At 40.9% G+C, this 19,228-nt stretch overlaps 1 protein-coding gene across 5 annotated transcripts in view; it reads right to left on the bottom strand.

Moving 5' to 3' along the window:
- Positions 1-19,228, bottom strand: part of slc4a4a (solute carrier family 4 member 4a) — a 64,751-nt gene that overhangs the window by 40,062 nt on the left and 5,461 nt on the right. For all 5 annotated transcript variants that reach the window (XM_039621005.1, XM_039621006.1, XM_039621007.1 and 2 more), the window contains exons 3-4: positions 18,073-18,146; positions 10,726-10,899 (exon numbers count right to left, since the gene is read on the bottom strand). In XM_039621005.1, the coding sequence (XP_039476939.1) occupies positions 10,726-10,899; positions 18,073-18,146 (248 nt within the window). The remainder of the gene's footprint in view (positions 1-10,725; positions 10,900-18,072; positions 18,147-19,228) is intronic.

The raw sequence follows: 19,228 nt of genomic DNA on the forward strand, positions 1-19,228 counted from the left end.
GTGCCCAAAACTGAACAGTGAGACCTAAAAGAGCACAACTATCATTTATAATCAGTATTATTTAGTAACTCTGTCCTTTGGCTGCTATCACACGTCACAATTAAACCTTGAAGAAGATTTTTAAAGCAAATGTCACTGAAATTCAGACTCTGTACTGGACAATGCAGAAGCTCATGTTAAATTTAAGATCATGTCTTCATTAAACATTTTGCTGATCTTAAAATTTAACGTTAACTTCAGTATTGTTGTGGCGTGAACAGTTTGGAGCTGTAATTCTAATCTGCTGATATTTTTTGTGCTCATCTTTAAATGTTTAAATTCAGAATCGATAGCCATGGCTTTTAAATGACAGCACGCATCGCAGCTAGACAGTAAAGTGGTTATTCAATAACTGATTAACGTGTTTTTGTGGGCTTGAAATGGCTCTCCGGCTATGGGCACAGGGTGCAGTGTAGCTGGAGGAACTGTGTGATTTGGCTTTCCTGCAACCTGAAATGTATGATGTGGTGAAACTTTGCAACTTCAGATTGTAGCCCAGACCAAAGCAAAAAAAGAGCAAAGATTTGCTCTACTGTACACTGCAAAACATAAGCTGTGTACATTTTTAAATACTCTCAATTTAATATAGCTATGATAATTTATGTATTTTGAATGTGAAGTACTTACAAAGTCGCATGAACTTAATAGTATACCAAAGTAAATGGCTTCAAAGTTTAAAGGTAAATGCATTTTATACTACCCTAGTTTGGCAAATGTAAACTCAGGAAAATGTTGCAATAATTTCCTGTTTTTTCATAGTGTTTCTACACAATTATTACCTGTTAAGAAACTACGGTCACAGTTTCTGCCACAGTCCTGTGCTCTGAGCAGTCATTCGTCTCTGCAGGAGGCTGCTGCTAGCTAAACCTTCACACAAACCACAACCACAACAACACTGGAAACCACATCACGCACCCACAGCATCGACCTCACAACATAAGAGAAACAATACATGTACAACTAAACTTTAAAAAACGAGTAAATATAGGATAACGCCACCGAAGTTTAATATGGACAATGAGTTTACTCTATGTGACATTACTAATGAGGTGTTCTTGCATACCTATTGTATTATTAACCCTTTTTCAGGGTTAAGACTTGGATTTACGGTAAAGATCCAGGAATTCATCGTCAGAGAATTATAACTCTGCTCACACTCGTGTGCATCTCTGTGTGATAACAGCAAAGCCAGCTGATCAGATTACACAACAGCTTGCTAATACTGTAGCACCAGAGAGCTACTACAGTGATGGATATATTTAACATTGACCATTTTTATTTCTCAACAGGTGATTAGTAAGCATTTGCTTTTGTTTCCTAATCTTTTGAGTCTGTAGGAGCTTCTGAAGCAACCATCATGGACCAATTACAAGTTAACTAGAAGAGCTGAGTCTGGATTTACTTTGCTGGACAAATTTAGATGTTGGCAAGCACACTTAACATCATATCATCCACCACGCTGACTCATTCATTCATTCACTCAGCAGTGGCCAAATAGTAAAGGAGGTGACGGCTTGCAGTTTCCCGATTGTTCCCCAGGAACAGCAGCAGGTATGAGCCAGACAGGCAGCTGTAAGATTACTGGGTAGGAGATAAACTGTCTGCTGGCACACACACACAGACATCCACACACATACACACACTCACTCATTTCTACAAGCTGCAACTAGCTTAAGACACCACAACCTGTTTAATAACATCTTAGAGGGAGTAAAGCACACGTGTGTTTCACACATTCAGCTGACACTCACATCCAGAGCGATTTAGGCTGATTATAGTAAACATTTAAAACAAGCTTTAAATACCTATATGGACAAAATTACATGCAAACAATGGCAGGCAGGTGGGTGCAAAGAGCCGAGCGATGCGGCCACACACTGAGGATCTACTGCAGTAATTTTCAGGTACTGCAGGTTAAAAAAGAAGCCGCAAAAAAAAGTAACAGAGGAGCAGCAAATGTGCAAAATAATTAATCAAAAATCATCGTGAAATATTTTAACGTTGAATTAAGTGTAACAAACCAAACTGTGGACAGTAAGTATTTATTGTCTTTCCTGTGAATTCAAAGTAAAGACACTCCGCGTGAAGCCAATGCATTATGTTAGGAGAAATAAGCTTCAGCATGGGTTAGGAAAAGCTAACAGCAGAGAAATATTAAGAGCTCTCAAATAATCCAGAACTGAATTTAGGATGGTGCTTGAAGTGCAATTTCTAAAAAGCCAATTACATAAAAAATAAAATAAACACACATACAATTCTATTTTATTTTATCTATTTAGCACCAAATCACAACAACAGTCGCCTCAAGGCGCTTTACATTGTAAGGTAGACCCTACAATAATACATACCGAGAAAAACCCAACAATCATATGACCCCCTATGAGCAAGCACTTTGGCGACAGTGGGAAGGAAAAACTCCCTTTTAACAGGAAGAAACCTCTGGCAGAACCAGGCTCAGGGAGGGGCGGGGCCATCTGCTGCGAGCGGTTGGGGTGAGAGAAGGAAAACAGGATAAAGACATGCTGGGGAAAGAGAGCCATACAACCTCACCTTAATACAAATAAGTTCCCGGAGCAGTTTCAAGATGGCCGCCTAGTGTTGAGACTTGTTTCCAGAGGATTTTTCCAACATGCAAGCAGTTGTACACAGCTGTAATCCACTACTATATCTATCCGCATTTTCAAATTACAGCCTTTACAGTTTGGTTTTACTAATAAGAGCTACATATACATTTATCGCCAACTACTTTACACAAGCAAATAAATTAACACGAGGGAAAAGAAAGAAGCATGTTTAGGTGTAGGGGGGCATCTAAAATCCTCATTATAAGGCCAGGAACACATTTAAAGGGGCTTTGATGAATGTCCCTATTTCCTGTCACACGTTTCCTCATACAATGGTAAGTGGACCGGTACTTACATAGGGCCTTTCTACTCTAATTGAGCACTCAAAGTGCTTTATACTATCAGCCTCATTCACCCAATCACACACATTCATACAACGCTTTTATTCTCCAAACACATAACATTCATGCACACACTCGCCCTCTAATGAATGCACCAGGGGCATCTCGGTGTTCAGCATCTTGCCCAAGGATCCTTTGACATGCAGTTTGGAAGAATCAAGAATCAAACGCTGATGTAGACCTGAGTAGATGTTCACATTAAACATGCCCAAAGTTTCACATAATAAGATCATAGTACATACAAGTCAATTCAATTCAGTTTTATTTAAATAGCACCAAATCACAACAACAGTTGTCGTTTTTTATTGCCAGGTCAAAACTACAATAATACAGAGATAACAGATAAAACCCCAACAATCACATGATCTCATCTGAGCAAGCGCTTTGGTGACAGTGGGGAGGAAAAACTCCCTTTGGTGAGGAGGAAACGCTGTGAGCTGGAAGCTCAGGATTCAGACTGGTCTAAAATGCTGTTTTACACAATTCTTTCTATTCTTGGCTCTGTATGATGTCAACAAGAGGGGATACACTTAATATGGTCATCGTAGCTCAACCCTGCTGATTATCAAAGGCAGACAATCAGAAGAAAACTGACTCAAATGATGAGGCTAGACTGAGGAGCTGCATCAGTTCTCACTATAAGATAAATATGGATTATTCTGAGTTGTGATTCGCCCAAAGTTACTATGATAGAGTCAAAGAATACAAATATGTTGCTGTAAATTAGAATCCTCTTTAAAAGTGAATTCCCCAAACTTTTACAGCTAAATACGCAGCATGCAACTTAAACTGCTGTTACACAAATATTTTTGCAATTTCTCATGAGAAACAGATGCTGTCGATCTAATATAAAAATGAAGAGGTAACACAAATAGTGTTAGTGTCAGAGCAATACCGTCCTACTCGGCCAGTTGCTAAGAGAAAGGTGGGTGGGTTTGGTGGGGAGGGTGCGGGCTGAGTCTCAGTGCAGAGTGAAAGCAAAGAGGGGTGAGAGCATGCACGAAAAGGAGGGCTAGAAATGAAAATCCCATCGTTCAAACGCAATTTCAAAGCTCTGTGTGCTCTAGCCAAGAGCCATGGGCACACAAAGAGGACTTTGTCCCAGCAGCAAAGGCTCATGGGATAGGGGACGGAGGAAGAATGCCTGCTGCCCGGCAGAAAGCTTAGTGTGACTGCCACTAAAGGCCTGTTGAGTCCCACTCTTGACATGCATCCTACACAAATACCTTCCATTTACTCTGACCTTTCTGAAAATCTCAGCGCAGTGTAAATGCAACATGGGATGTAGTAACACGCTCATTGTCTTTGGCCGTACATGCATTGATAGCTGTGTCTCCATTTCACCTCATTCAAAGCAAAAACAGTGCAGGAAATGTTTTCCATGCCACCAAGTCTGACATTCAGTATGCAGGGGAGCTAGCACACAGGCAGTGAGCAGGGACCGGCTTGAATGCAGAGTGACACCCTGAGGGTGATTCATTGAGAGCACAGTATTTATACTAAGAACATCCAGCTCTGGTATTTTGCTGTGATAGCTGAGGTGGGCAATATAACAAATTCCAGCTGCAGGAAATAACCTGAAATGAAACGACCACTGTGCTGTCTGCAGGTGTGCTGGATGTAAAAAACACATTTTCTCTGTGCCCCCTCTGAGCTCAAATGTAAGTTTGATTCCAACCCACAATCATCCCAAGAAAAGTTTCATTGACTTGAAATAAATGTGCTGTTGCTTAGTTAGAAAGCTTGATTTCGTGCAGGACCTTAACTCCTGCATACGACAGCTCCACTGAGAGCAAGCTCCACCTTGTTGACATGTTAAACTGATATAAGCAGGCAGTGCTGAGGGTAACGCATTACTAAACAGATTGTTTATTACTTTCTCAAATAGAGACTTGTTTAACCATACGGGTAACAGTTTAGCTCACTAGTTGATTCAGCCTTACAGCGGCCTGGGTTCGACTGTGACCTGCGACCCTTTGCTACAGGTGCCTGCTCTATTCCTCTCTTTCCTGTCTACTCTTTACAGATGAACTGCTCCTCAAAACAAACGAAAACTTTGTAAAAGTTAAAAGTGGCACTGTTAGGTTACAATATTCCTCTAAGTATGTGCAAACATTTTGACACACTGCAGCTTGTGTTACAGTTAAATGTGGACCATTAAAAAAGTCCATGTGTGCATGTTTTAGCTAACTACAGTAGCTTGCTAACTTATAACTAAGCTAATCACTATAAGCGAACTAGACAAAAAGTGCTAAAATAATCACTAAGACAGCTAAAATGAGATATTATTGTTTTTAATATTAGATATTTGATAGAAAAATTATTAAAGCTATGCTACACTCTTTACAGTAAGCTGAAGGAATCTTTCTCTGTCCTCGTCTCAGGCCTTGTTCCTCTGCTAGATGTCCTCTTATCCAGATGTCCAGCTTCACCGTGTAACTGAACTGTTTCTCTGTAAGACCCTCACACATATCTGTTCCCAGGATAACACTGGAGGAAGTGTATAAATGAAACTCGCGGGATTGCCCGGGCGAGCACTTACACAGACGTTCACTGTGTATCCTTTTGTTTCCTTTCAAGTAAAATAAATGAGTTGGTACTAGCTACTCTGTCTCACTTCATTAGACAATTTCTCTAACAAAATTATACCAAAAGCATCCAGGTAAGGGTTCAGCCCTCAAATATTCAGCTTGCCAGTGGCCGTTTATGGCATTGATCACTGGAAAATCACTACGTGACGATAGTTTAATGGCACTTCTGCTCCCTTTAGGGAATTTGCCTCTCACCTGATCAGCATCCTCCTCTGTCACACCAGCTCTCTGCATGTCCTCATGCATGTGTTTAGGTAGTTAGTCGAATTTTTTATTTTCCAATAACAAGCAGCTGTTCTGTACACAGTATCGTTTCCCTGCGTTTAAAATATTTCTATCCATTGTTTTCAGCACTTTAATCATTTAGAGCAGGCTTTACAGTGAACACACACACACAAAAGTACAGTGAAGTGTTCTGTATAGTGTTTCTTTTAAAACCCCCTTTCTTGTGTCTTGACCAGATAAGCAAACAGCCGGATTATGTTTAGGATTAAGGTAATCCTAAAGCACCACATAGAGCATCCTGAGGTGTAAACATAGTTATTTTGTTAACTTGTTACCTAGAAATGTTTTTCGGATAGCATACATACTGTAGGCCACACATTTATGCTTTTCAGGAATAAGGTTAAATCTCTGCATTTATCAAACAGTGAAAGGCTCATAAAAGTTTCCATTCTTTTCATTTGGGAATCCATATACAAAAAACAACTATAGCAATCACAGCTTGCTATCGGTGACTTTGAGAAACTAAAGCCATTATTTGTGTGCAAGCAAAGTTTCTAAGTAATCCCTATAATCCACTTTGAAAGAACATCTGATCCCGGAGCAGAAAAAGATGAGTAAAAGGTTAGGATTTAGCAAACTCATCAAAATGAGCAGGGTCAGAAAGCTGTGCAGTGGACATGCATGTAGCCAGGAGGACGCACTTGCAGTCCCTGCAGTGTCCATCTGACCAAACAAGAGGATTTGAGTTCAGAAAGAACACGGCCCTCCCCTGGGGGCGGCCATGTTTTCCACAGAGACAAACATGGAGTGAATAACAGTGTGACATTACTGCATGCCTGTCAGTGTTTGAATGCCTGAATTTGAGTTTTAGCTGCATCACTATAATGTTTCTTAATTTAAATGAATGTAATCATGTTATTTTTATTGTTTAAGGCCTTTAACTTCACAAGGTCAATGTGCCAGTGTAGAAACCTTTCCAGAGAGCCAGCTATTCACTAATATGGTTTACTAGAGCCTGAGAGGTTATAAAGACTGTTTAGTAGAAGAGAGATGGATAAAAGCATTAAGTAAGTTTCTATAGCAGACGATAATGAGGCTGTAAAACACTGAATCTAGCCAATATTGATTAAGGGTGTAAAATAATCTCATATTTAAGTATCTCATATTTACAAAAAGGTGATCATGAGGTGATGGGGATTCAGTTACTGAAGAATGTGTGAAAGACTTTTTTTTGAAATTAGGCTGATAATGCCGGATGGTTGGAGATCATATCCACATACTCTGAGACTGCAGACATTTTGAAGAAACATCAGACGAAGAACAGAAAATTCTAGTTACTGACATACACGTCCTGAAGATGCATGCTCGATCATCCAGGTAAGGTCATCCCAAAAGGTCGATCCTGCTGATCTGGACGTAGCGTTTTCAGTGGGAGAAACGTTTCGTCACTCATCCAGGTGACTTCTTCAGTCTCTGTCTCTCTTCAGCATTGTGTCTTTGTCCCGTCTCCCTGTCCTCACCCCCAGCCGGTCACAGTGGGTGGTTGTCCCTCCCTGAGCCTGGTTCTGCCGGAGGTTCTTCCTGTTAAAAAGGAGTTTTTCCTTCCCACTGTCACCAAGTGGTTGCTCCCAGAGAGTTGTTTGATTTTCTCTGTATTATTGTAGAGTCTTTACTTTACAATATAAAGCACCTTGAGACAACTGTTGTTCTGATTTGACTATATAAATAAAACTGAAATGACTGCAGGAGAAATGATCATAACTGTACGCAGCTTGACCCTGAATGAAGTTAACCTATATGTCAAATGAAATCCTCCCTCAAGGTAATAGCTTTTTTATTTTATTGTCCTGTCTTTACCCTTTTTTGTTTAAAATTACCTGTAAGTTGTGTTATTTTATCAATTAAAAAATATTGTCGATGGCCGGTGATACAGTATGAATTTCAAAATTCTACGTCTCCATGCTTTCAAGTTATCGTATTCACAAGATTTTCAGAAAACTTGACCTTTGACCTCTAACCTTGCGATCACTAAGATTCGAACTCGTACAGCATTTTTAGTAGATGCACCAATCGAATCGTATCAATTTGAAACTCTTGCGTTGCTTCATTCTCGACTTATCACATTCAAAAACGTAGGTGTCCACGTCGCCCACCCAATCACCACCCGCCTGGTTGACAACAATACTCCATCAGCCTTTTAAGGCTGAGGAGTAAAAAATCAGGGTGGGCAATAAAGTCCCCACCCCCACCCGAACACCACACCCCAAAAACGGGCGTAAAAAAATTTACCACTGAAGAATTGACTGGTTAAAATTACAAAAACTTGAAACCATCTCACATGAAAAGATTCCCGCAGGGTCTAAAATAGAGAGTTTTACATAGTTATACAGAAACTCTAGTCCAGCATTACTGCTTTATATGAACAGTTACAACTGCTGAGCTCCAACACTTTGATGTTCATCCAATAGCTTTCTAAAACATTTTGCTTCTTCTTCTTCTAGAACTTGTTTTAACCAAAACTCCGCGCTGTCTGCACTCTGTTATTCCCTCTTCATGAGATGGTCCTTTTTCATTTAGGTAGCTTAAAAGGTATTAACATTTTACAGCATTGTAAAGTCAGAAAACATTGCTTTTGTATAAAATGTGCAAATCTGAGGCGTTGTTTCTGCATTGCTTTTAGTTTATCAAGTCAGCAGTTGCATAAGCATCCCTGTAGTCTATCGATCAGTGGATGTTTCATGTTATTTCACTATGATGACAATGAAATCTGAAAGTATATGCAGCTAAGCTTGACATTACAATTGGCACTCATCTATTAAGTAATCAGTAAATAACTTTAAAAAGAGAGACTTTTGGCAACAGTGTAGTAAATGGACGTAAATCAACGCAATGTGCAAAAGTCTGTTTACATACGATAAAACGACTCTACAACAACACCAACTGTATCGTATGCTCTGCGTTTGTGGTGTTCCATGACAGACTTTCCATAACATCATTGCACTCGCACCATTTCACCCACAGGAGCCAGCAGACCGTCCACAGCAAACAGTGTTGACCGCTAATAAAACATCAGCGCTCACGTTTTATCACCAGCATACTCACATTTTCCATAAATGGAGAATTTCTTTTGTTGCTGTAAACAAATCAGAGTGCGTAAGGTTTCAGACGTTCCCCCATCGCGGGCCCGACTCCACCAGAGATTTTTAGGAACAAAAAGATGGCCTTCTTCCCTTTGACACACTTTTATTTTAGTAACATATGACCGAGTTACACCAACACAAACTAAAGCAAACTGAGTGACTGAACGCACAGTTAAAGAATCGCCAAGGGGGAACCACCCACACTAACATTACATTTACAAAAAAGATCCTTCATAGTGTCACAAATTAGTACTAAAGGCTCTGTTATAGGAAACCTGTATTGCTGAGAAGTGAGCTATCACTGATGATGAATAATCACAGACTTTAAAACATAACAGATTCTCTAATTGCACTAAACAAATAAAAACACAAATGGTAAATGGTAAATGGCCTGCATTTGTATAGCGCTTTACTCAGTCCCTAAGGACCCCAAAGCGCTTTACACTACATTCAGTCATTCACCCATTCACGCACACATTCACACACTGGTGATGGCAAGCTACGTTGCAGCCACAGCTGCCCTGGGGCGCACTGACAGAGGCGAGGCTGCCGGACACTGGCGCCACCGGGCCCTCTGACCACCACCACCACAAAGCTTTTACTAAACAAACACACCCAAAAAAATGAATTCATACACTATAAAAGCCAATTACAGTTGACTTTAACCCCATGCTGGTAAATAATCCTAACTGTGATTTAAAAAATATCCCAGAATCCCCAAAAAACTCACAATTTTTGCTAAAAATGCACGGCGACAGTGACCAGCACCAACCAGATGGGCTGGCTGTAATCTATTCTGTGATTGGATTTATGAAAATCCCTGTCATGGAGTGATGTGTGCACACTGTGAAATCCAGTTTTGGCACGCTTTAGTCCTCTTGTCACATCACGCGCATGCAGGCATGTGTAAAATTGCATCATTCTCTGGAAATGACAGCGGTCTGCCTCATTATAAGACTTGGCAGAACGCGAGAGCATTTTAAGCTGTTTTCACGAGGACTGATCAGCGTTATGATCCTCTGGTTCTCCAAAAACTGCCAGAAGAGTCCCATCTTCACCAAAATGTTCATACAGTTCAACCAAAACACTGAGCTTCCTTTCAGTTTGTTTCACTTGGCTAAGTTTTAGAAGTCATGAGTTTTTCTCTTTGTGACTTAATACGTCACTAAAATTTTCTGGTGCTAGAAGGACTTTAGTCTTACTTGACCTGAAACTTTAACTTGAACACAGCAGTGACTGAGAAAAATGCTGACATCATTAAGAGTTTTGCTTACACTTTAATGTTCAACATTTTATGTCACCCAGTATAACCCGCCTCTCCCATCGCTTTCCTCAGAACTGGCCAGAGCTGCTTGTCTGAGCATCCACTGATCACAGCAGCCTGAGGGCATTTTGCACTTTACACTCCTAAGAAGGTCGAGGCAACCAAAAAACAAACACCAGCTCATACAGCATACATGCTACCGTATACCCAAAACAGACACATTCATGTCTAAAATTATGACAAAGCCACAGGGCGATTCAGCACTACTGCAATCGCATCTTCACAGCCACAACTTCCTAAGAAAATTCACTGTCTTCTGTCGAGGCAGACTTGTCACTTAGCAGGACATCCAAAGCTATTTCTGGCCACTAAGTGGACTCAGCAACTTTGCTCAGGTCACGCAGAGTCACAGAGGCGTTTTTCTCTGGAAAAGAGAGCAGCCTTCAGCAAAGACAGACGTGAACTCTAATCAGGCCTGACACCGAGTCCATCAGAACTTACTGAGAGGTTTGAGGATGCTGTTGCTGGCCTCCTCGTTGTTTTCTGTGTCCGACTTGTCAAAGACATTCTCCGTCAACTTCTCCTTTCTGTCCTTGTGGCCGGTTTTCCGGCGGTGACGCCTCCGACGTCGATAGCTCTTGGGCACATGCACGCCGATGTAAATGGTGTGGTGACCTGTAAATAAAGCAGAAAGGAAGATGAACTCTGACACGCAACATCCTGACAAATTCAGAGCGCCATGATACGGCAAAGACAAACGTCCGAGCTTTGCAGAAATGACAACAAGGCCAGAATATCTATGAAGGCTTGTGCTGGAGCTCATAGTCACCCTGTGAATAAAGCCCTCAGTTCAACACGTTATAATCATTTAAATGAGGAAAACAGTTACATTGTTCTAAAGCATTAAAATGCACTAAATACACAGATGTTAAAGCAGTGCTTTTCAAACACCTCATTTCAGGAACTGATAAAAGTTAAAGCTCTACATCCCACCATTTTTATTAATCAGTAAAAACCAGTTATTATATTTTAAGTTTTTATTTTTGTAATTCAGTTTAGTTTCAGTTCATTTCCTGAGTGGATTTGTTCGCTTCATGTCAGCTGTTACTGTTCGACAATGCTCAGTTTTAGTTTTTGTTACTTTGTCAGGTTTCATCATTTATGCATCGACATTTATAGTCATCTTTTTCATTTATATTATGATATGTCAGGGGCATATTTCTCAGAAGTGCAGAGTAGATCTTAGAATACAAACAATTCCCATTTTTCTTTCAAATATCTTTATAGAGATGTGTGTGCAAGAAAAGCCGTAACCCTTCAGAATGAAAAGATTTAAAGGTCGGATTTTGAAGTTCATGCAATTTTTATGCAATGTTGAGATAAATAAAGCAAATATTGGCACCCAAAAGTGCTGAAGTTCAGGACACATGGCCTAACAGTGGAGCAGATGTGCCTCTGACCTTCAGATAATACAATTTTAAACTATATCAAACATCGCTGATCGAAAACTTATTAACCATAATTCTTCATCTCTGATGAACTTCTTATATATCTTTTCTGTGTTTTCTGAACACACCATAGCATTTTTAGCATTCTAGCATTTTCCCAAACCTGGTTTTTAATCACTACAATAAAAACGATGAAGAAGAAGGACTGGAGTTGACCGTGCACGGTAGCAGCAAAGCTCACTTTGTTTATTTTGTCATCCATCCATCCATGTATCCACATCCACTTATTTACGGTTACAGTTGGGTTATAGCATATCTCGACTGTTAATATTCGTTGAGCTTAGCTGCTGGAGACATTAACCTGTGCGGGACTCGATCTGATCTTGACCACTTCTCACTTCAGTTCGAGCTTTCTCACATGGACCAGAGCAGAGCAGAGCGATGGCAGCAGAGCAGCGTAATAGTGGCAGCAGTATGCCATCAAAACAAATACTTGGATACAAAAGTCAGACTCTGCAGTGACTGCATGGCTACATCCCTTGTGTACAGGCTGACAAGCAGACCATACTGTTTGCTAATAACATGTTATTTGCGTGGATGTGAAGTTCATGCCAGCAGGGTTCACACGGTGTGCAGCATGTAAGGCGAGAAACTTTTACACAAGTTACTGAACTTTAACTTATTACTAATGCGGACATGGAATTCCAGGTATGTGAGAATTGAAGCCACACATACCTGAGTGTTACATTATCAGTTATATGGTCATAAAATTAGTTTATTAATTTTGAATCTGATCCTGACATACTTTCTTTTATAGCATCAAACATTGCAAGTGCCCTGAAGTCTGCTACTTTAGTGATATGCTAATAAAATAATAATGGAGTTCCTTCTGCATGTTTCATTTCTTGTAGTTTCCACAGATTAGTTGGTGTTTAATGCCACTAATACTTAGCAAATAATCATGAACTCCAGTTTACCAAAACTTTACAAAAAAAGCCTGTTTTTTTAAAACATCTGAAACATCTTCACTTCAGATGTTTATTCTTTGTATATTTTTTTTTACTATAAATGAGTAAAAATTAGAATAATAACTCTCATCATTTTCTCTCATACCTGCAAACGTTAACTGAAGCTAATATAATCTGTTTTATATAATCTACTATTTTCACCAGACTTAAGTAAGAAAAACCTCAAAAAAGCAACATCACAGAGCAAACATCAAACAGGCTCCAGGAACAAAAAGCTCTGTGCGATCGGTGTCAAATGTCTTTGGAGCAGGTCGGGCAAAGCTGAGCCAAGCACTGCACATGACCCAACCAGGAAGTGGCTGAACCCCTCAGCTCAACAAACAATGACCTCTTAGAAGCACAACAGTGTTCATTATTCACTCGTACCACAACGCCTTGTGTTTTATTTTTAGGGATTCATCTAAATTCAGTGACAGCAACAGTTCACCATACCGAGCTAATGCAGGGACAGAGAAGGTCAACAACTGTGAAGGCTTCTGTAAACCAAGGGGAATATTTTAGGTGGTCGGGCGTTGTGCTCCTCTGTCTGTGATCATTTTTTACATTTTTCAGATTTCCAAACAGAGTGAAGAGCAAATATTACACTGAGCCAGGAGCAGATCTACAGCTGCCCCCCAACTTTTACATCCATCACTTTTAGGTTCCTCGGCCCGTCGGGTTGGCTGAATGTGGTTTGTTTAAAACTAATTTTTTTATTTTCATCTAAAATGACAGAAATATGCTTTAACACATCTCTGGTCTTCTGTTTTGTTCTCAGAACTAAACTCTGGCTTCCTCCCACAGTCCAAAAACATGCAGTTAGTGGGGACAGGTTAATTGGTAACTAAATTACCTATAAGTGTGAATGTGAGTGTGAATGGTTGTCTGTCTCTATGTGTTAGCCCTGCAGCACACTGGCAACCTGTCAAGGGTGAACCTGGCTCTCGCCCTAAGGCAGCTGGGATAGGCCTCAGCACCCCCGTGACCCTGACAAGGATAACTGGAAGAGAATGGATGGCTGGTTAAAATTCCAGACAGTGTGTTGATATATTAATATTTAAAAACATCAGTGCTGTATATCTCAAAAACTTCATGTGCAGGCTTAATCAGACCGCATATCTGAAGTCAGTGTAGTGTAGCGGTTCAGGGTATAGACTGATGACCTGAATGACAAAGAGTGGAATGAGGATAAACAGGTGGGAGGTGGTGAATAAAAAGCATGACAGATAAATGAAAACGGAGACAGAGGAAGACAAAACTGGAGACCGAGCCACCATCACCCGCGCCGACCTCCTGCCCTCTGTGCTTTTGGTTCAGCAAAGATGGCACAACTCCCATGTTTACATGATAACATGCAAACACAGGAGCAATCTACAATTCAGGGATCCTGTGCTAAGGAGGGGAAAAATCCAAACAGAATTCATGCACTCTAAGAAACAAGCCTTCAGCTAAGCGTAAACTCTCGTGACACGCTAATGTTTTGCCTTAAACTGATCCTGGTCAGAGTTTAGTGCCAGGTTTTACTAAACTACTTCACAGAATTTTCTGCAACATTAAAGCATCACAAACATCAGTGTGACACTGAATCACCACCACTGTGATTAGCTGCACTTGCAGCCACCCAATTATAAAGGCAGTAAGCCCACACGCCAACAATACACAACAAGTTTGAGGTTTTGTGCGTTGTGCTTGGGGTCCATTAGTTGTTGAGGCCCTGAAATCATCAAAGGCGGGTCTTTAAAAGCAGAACTATTAAATACAGGAAGTCCAGATTGGCAAATGGCAAGGCTGCTATAAGGAGGAGGGATGACTGGTGTCAATTACTTTAAATATAGTTTTTACTTCCTTGGATTCTTGTTTTATGTATTTAATTAGTTGTTAGATTAATTACTGCTAATCTAAAGTAATTATTAAACTGGAGGTTTTGTTGAATCCTCTTTGTATCTTGTTTATATTGTTTGAACAGCACTCGGCAACAGTGGGGAGGAAGACCATCCTTAAAATTAGTAGACTTTTAAGAGAACCATGTTAAAGGAGGGAGAGCCATCCAGTATGACTGCATGGAGGAAAGAGAACTGAGACAAGAGGACACAGAGAGACAGGGACCAACACAAACTACAGGAGAGTGAAGACAAAGGTTAATGGCATGCCTGCAGTAGTGGCACATAAATGCATCAGGAGTGAAAAGAGGGAGTGGAGAAGAAATGTTCAGTGCATCATGGGAAATCTTCCAGCAGCCTTGGTTACACTAACACGTTTAATTTACTGTAACAGCAGATCATCACTGATCTGTTCCCCAGTTTCAGACGGGCAAAAACAGCTGTTACTTCTTTTCATTCTTCTGGAGATTTTTTTCCATCTTTTGCATCCTTTGTGCACAAAACCAGCCATTCCCCTGCCTCCTTACGGCTCAGATCCATCCATCAGTTCTCTTCTTATCCTTATCAGTATCAGGGGCTGGAGCCTCCCACAAGTACCACAGGGTGAGAGGTGGGGTACACACTAGACAGGGTGCAAATTTGAGACAGAGCTAACAATAGCTCAAATCCATTTTTAATTATTTATCGGTTATTTATTTATGTTTTTATGCATGTTTCTGTTATGGAAGATGTACAAAAGAAAGGAAAGGAGATGCCAGCATCTGAACAGGAACTCGCTGAGCTGCTCGGGTTTCCGTCTCCAACCTAACGCAGCAGGATAAGACCTGCAGTGGGGGAAACCCTGCGATGGAGTCAAAGTCACCAAACGTTTAAGTCACTTTTTAATCAGTGCATGTATTTTGGGCCGGTGACCATTGAAAATTGTTTAAATGAAATAACTGCCCAGAGGTGCAGGGATGATGACTGCTGGCATGCTGGTAGCTGTATAGCAGAGCAAGGCACCTCAGTTAAACATAACACAGGTGGTATAGGAGAAGATAGTTTGGACCCTGATGTAGCAGGAAGCTTTAAATTTAGGTGAGCTTCCATCTTGAGTGTCAAATTAAAATGTAGTGGAAACACAACCTACCTGGATAAATCAGGTGCAATAGGTACAAGGCAGAATAGAACTAACAGGAAATTAAAACATGCTACACACACACAGGGATAAAGGGGTAATCAGCTAACTGCAAACACCTGTGTTTGATGAGCAACTTCAAAGTGTCAATAAATGACAATTACGTAATTAAACAATTGGATCAATGGTGGATTTGGAGGCTAATGTGGAGATTTTCCTGTTGCTGTGACTCAACATGACAGAAAAGCTGACACACAGATGGCTGAAGAGTAGCTAAAAGAGACAGACGGCTATTAAAGAACACAGAGCCATTACAGCTGAGAGACGAGCAATAAAAACGAGACGCTTGCACAGGCCGAACAAGAACAAGAAAGGAGGCGGCTGAATGAGAGGACAGCGATGAAGGCGAAGGAATAAAAAAAATAGTCAAGTCAAGGAGATGGAAGGGAAGATTTGCAGGGAGCCAGAGCGGCTTTGTGAAACAACTTCCTGTTCTTTTTTGGGGGGGGTGGAAGAAGAACTTCTTTTGGGGTTGCCCATGAGCACAAAGTGAATGAAATCTTGTGGTTTCCAGAAGGTTTGTTTAGCTCACCAGATTTCTGAGGACAGGCAAGACTACAGCCAGTTTCCCCAGTAACAGCACTGCTGGGACATAGCCAGACCAGTGGGGGGGCAGTGGCAGCACACCACACAGCACTGACAGCATACTAATACTCCAGTCTTTAAACATGTTGTTGATTGTTGGGCTTCTTTATCACAAAGAATACAGATTTCTTTTTGCTGACTCAGCAGCAGGAGTGACAAATCAGACTAACTGCTGTCCAATAAAGAGAACGTGATAACTGGACCAAAGCTGCGTTACAGAATCACAGCGTACAGTGTGAGACGTGTCCGGCTGTATGTCGTCTACTTTTGCTCCCCTGAAGGGGGGGGGGGACAAAACTTAGCCATCAGACAAGGACGCACAGACAGATCCGAGACTGACGTGCAAACTCCAGCTCTGACTGTTTCACAGTAACAAATACGCATCTTTAAGTAGAACTATTATTCACATTTTCAGCTTTAATTTTATTCTGTTGTTTATTCTGGGTCTCAGCTGTTTGAGCTCCTCACCCTGCCGTGCCAGGTTTCTTCTCATTGGATGCCACAAACAGAGGGTTTGAATACCAGGTGGGCGGAGCTTCTGTGGTTAAAGAGTACAATAAGTGGGATATTTAGAAACTGACCTTTTGGATCTCAAAAATGACTTTTCACGCAGTCAGGTCCATAAATGTTCGGACGATGACTCGATGTATTTCGATGCCATGACAGGCCGTCCCTCACATTCATTTCATCACTGCTGAAGCTGGTTTTCATTTTTCTTTCACTATTTTTTTTCACTCCTAATTTCACTTCACTTTAATAACATTGCTCCCAATTCCAGCTTCATGTGAAAAATCTGCTGCATGCATTGATAATATACATAAAACTCAAGTGATTATTATTATTATGCTGACAGCTTTTATTATTGAACAGGTTTGTAGTTTTTTAACCATGAGTTAGGTGGCTCTTACATTCTTTGACTCCGGGTGTATTTGTCAGTGTTGGAAAGATTGGTCTTACTTTGTGCAGCTAGCTCACAGCATGGCATGAACTCAAATTACTTAAATATACCCCAATGTCTCATTAGCACCCCTGGGCAACTCAAAACATTAGCAAGAGTCTGTGGTGGATCGCATGTCATGGTTTGAGAGTCCTGGATTTAAAGTATTTAAAATTTACTCCATTTCAAATTTAAAATCAGCTTTAATGGATAAATATTTTTACGGTTCGTCTGCTACAAACACAATCTAAAATTTAAAAAACAAAAGACCTTGGCTGCCTGTAATCCTACAATGAGCGCGGAGAGCAGAACGCAGCTCATTCTGAAGTTTTAAAGCTGTTAACTGGCGCATGTTAAAGACGGCAATGCTGAAAGGTTTTCCTGTTCCTGTCCGCTGTCCTGTAGGTCAGGATTAGTGAGGTAAACACAGCGTCACATGCTCTGTGGTCCACATCTTTCTCCTGCCAGCTCGCTGAACAGGTGAGCATCAGGTCGTACATGCAGGAAGTAGAAACTGGCAGTTTTGAAAAGGCTAAACAACCCCCCTGTGGTTTGGCTAAAAAACACTTCTTAAAATAACTTTTAAGCAAATTAAGTTTTAAAAAGAAAATATATGTATAATTCTGTTTTCTTGGTTAACTATTGTTTTTAGGCAATTTTTTTTTTTTTTTTTTTAAAGAGACTTCAAAGCCTGAGGAAGTTTTAAAAACTGGGAAAGATCTTTAATTTTTTTCTTTTGGTCTATTAAAAAAAGTCTTTTTGTAGGCAGCTACCCAGAAGAACTAAAGAGCAACAGGTAAACAGGTAAACTTACCTTCTACTTCCTCTTCATCACAAAGGTGCTTGAGTAAGGATGCCCCACGGTCCAGCACCGCCTCATCCTCCATCCTGTAGTAGTAAAAAAGGAAGAAAGACTGTTCACACTTTTCCTCCAGCGACAGCGTGGAGCCATAGCGCTTCGGCTCGTTCACTTGCAGTAAGTTCGGACTGGGGTTCAGTCTGGTGCTGCTGGTGGCGCTCATCTCCACCCATCAAAGACTCCAGAGTTACAGCGCCTTGAGATGTAATTTTCAGCAAGCAAACTATCCTAAGTTTGAGAACGTGCGTCGTCCTTCCGGAGGACAAAGTGTGCAGTCGGTAAGTGTGGTGTAACGGATTTAATCTAGAAGAGGGGGGTGAGGGTGAGGACAGGAAGTTCTCTAATTGAGTATGATGTCCAGAGTGACCGCGCTGGACATGCGCAAAAAACCGTCCGACTGACCGAGACTTAAACCCAGTAAAATCCGGATGTGATTTTGGCTTCGCTTTACTTTGATTAGACACAGAATCAAGGTGTCGATCAAGGTGAAAAACCATCAAATGGAGCGTCAGTAAATGTTGTATCTAATCAGTTACACGCCCCCACGCACATTACAAAGCCTCTCCATCTGTTTGGTAATGCCTGCCAGCCCTCCATCACCCTCCACCCAAGAAACAAGTGGGCCATCACATGTCTGTCTACTCATCCTCCCTTACAGGATTACACCAGCTTTACTTAAGTGACAACACACTCACACAAGCCCGTAAGAGGCTGGCATGCCGGCGCCTCCGCCACTCTCCAAGAACCGCACAAACGTAACGTTCACGAACCTCCAACGGGCCGAACTGTTTCCTAACAAACACTGACATTAAAAAAGGATTCAAATGTCTCATCTACTGCCTGAGTTGCCTGGACGGGTTTTTGCCTTCTAGATTTCATGGTGGCCTTTACATACGTACACCCAGGTATGCAAAGCGAGTGATGACAGAAATAAAAACTTTGGCATCTTTAACTTCAAATCTGTGTTTTTTCCACACATGTATGAAGTATGTTATTCATACTGGTAAAAACTTTGATATTGTTTGCTTTCTTCACTACTCCACTGTAATATTACATTTCTGGCTGCCCCACCCTGAGTCTGCTTCCTTTGGAGGCCACTTCCTGTTAAAAT

Source organism: Oreochromis aureus, linkage group 12 (assembly GCF_013358895.1).
Source record: "Oreochromis aureus strain Israel breed Guangdong linkage group 12, ZZ_aureus, whole genome shotgun sequence".
Classification (NCBI taxonomy): Eukaryota; Metazoa; Chordata; class Actinopteri; order Cichliformes; family Cichlidae; genus Oreochromis; species Oreochromis aureus.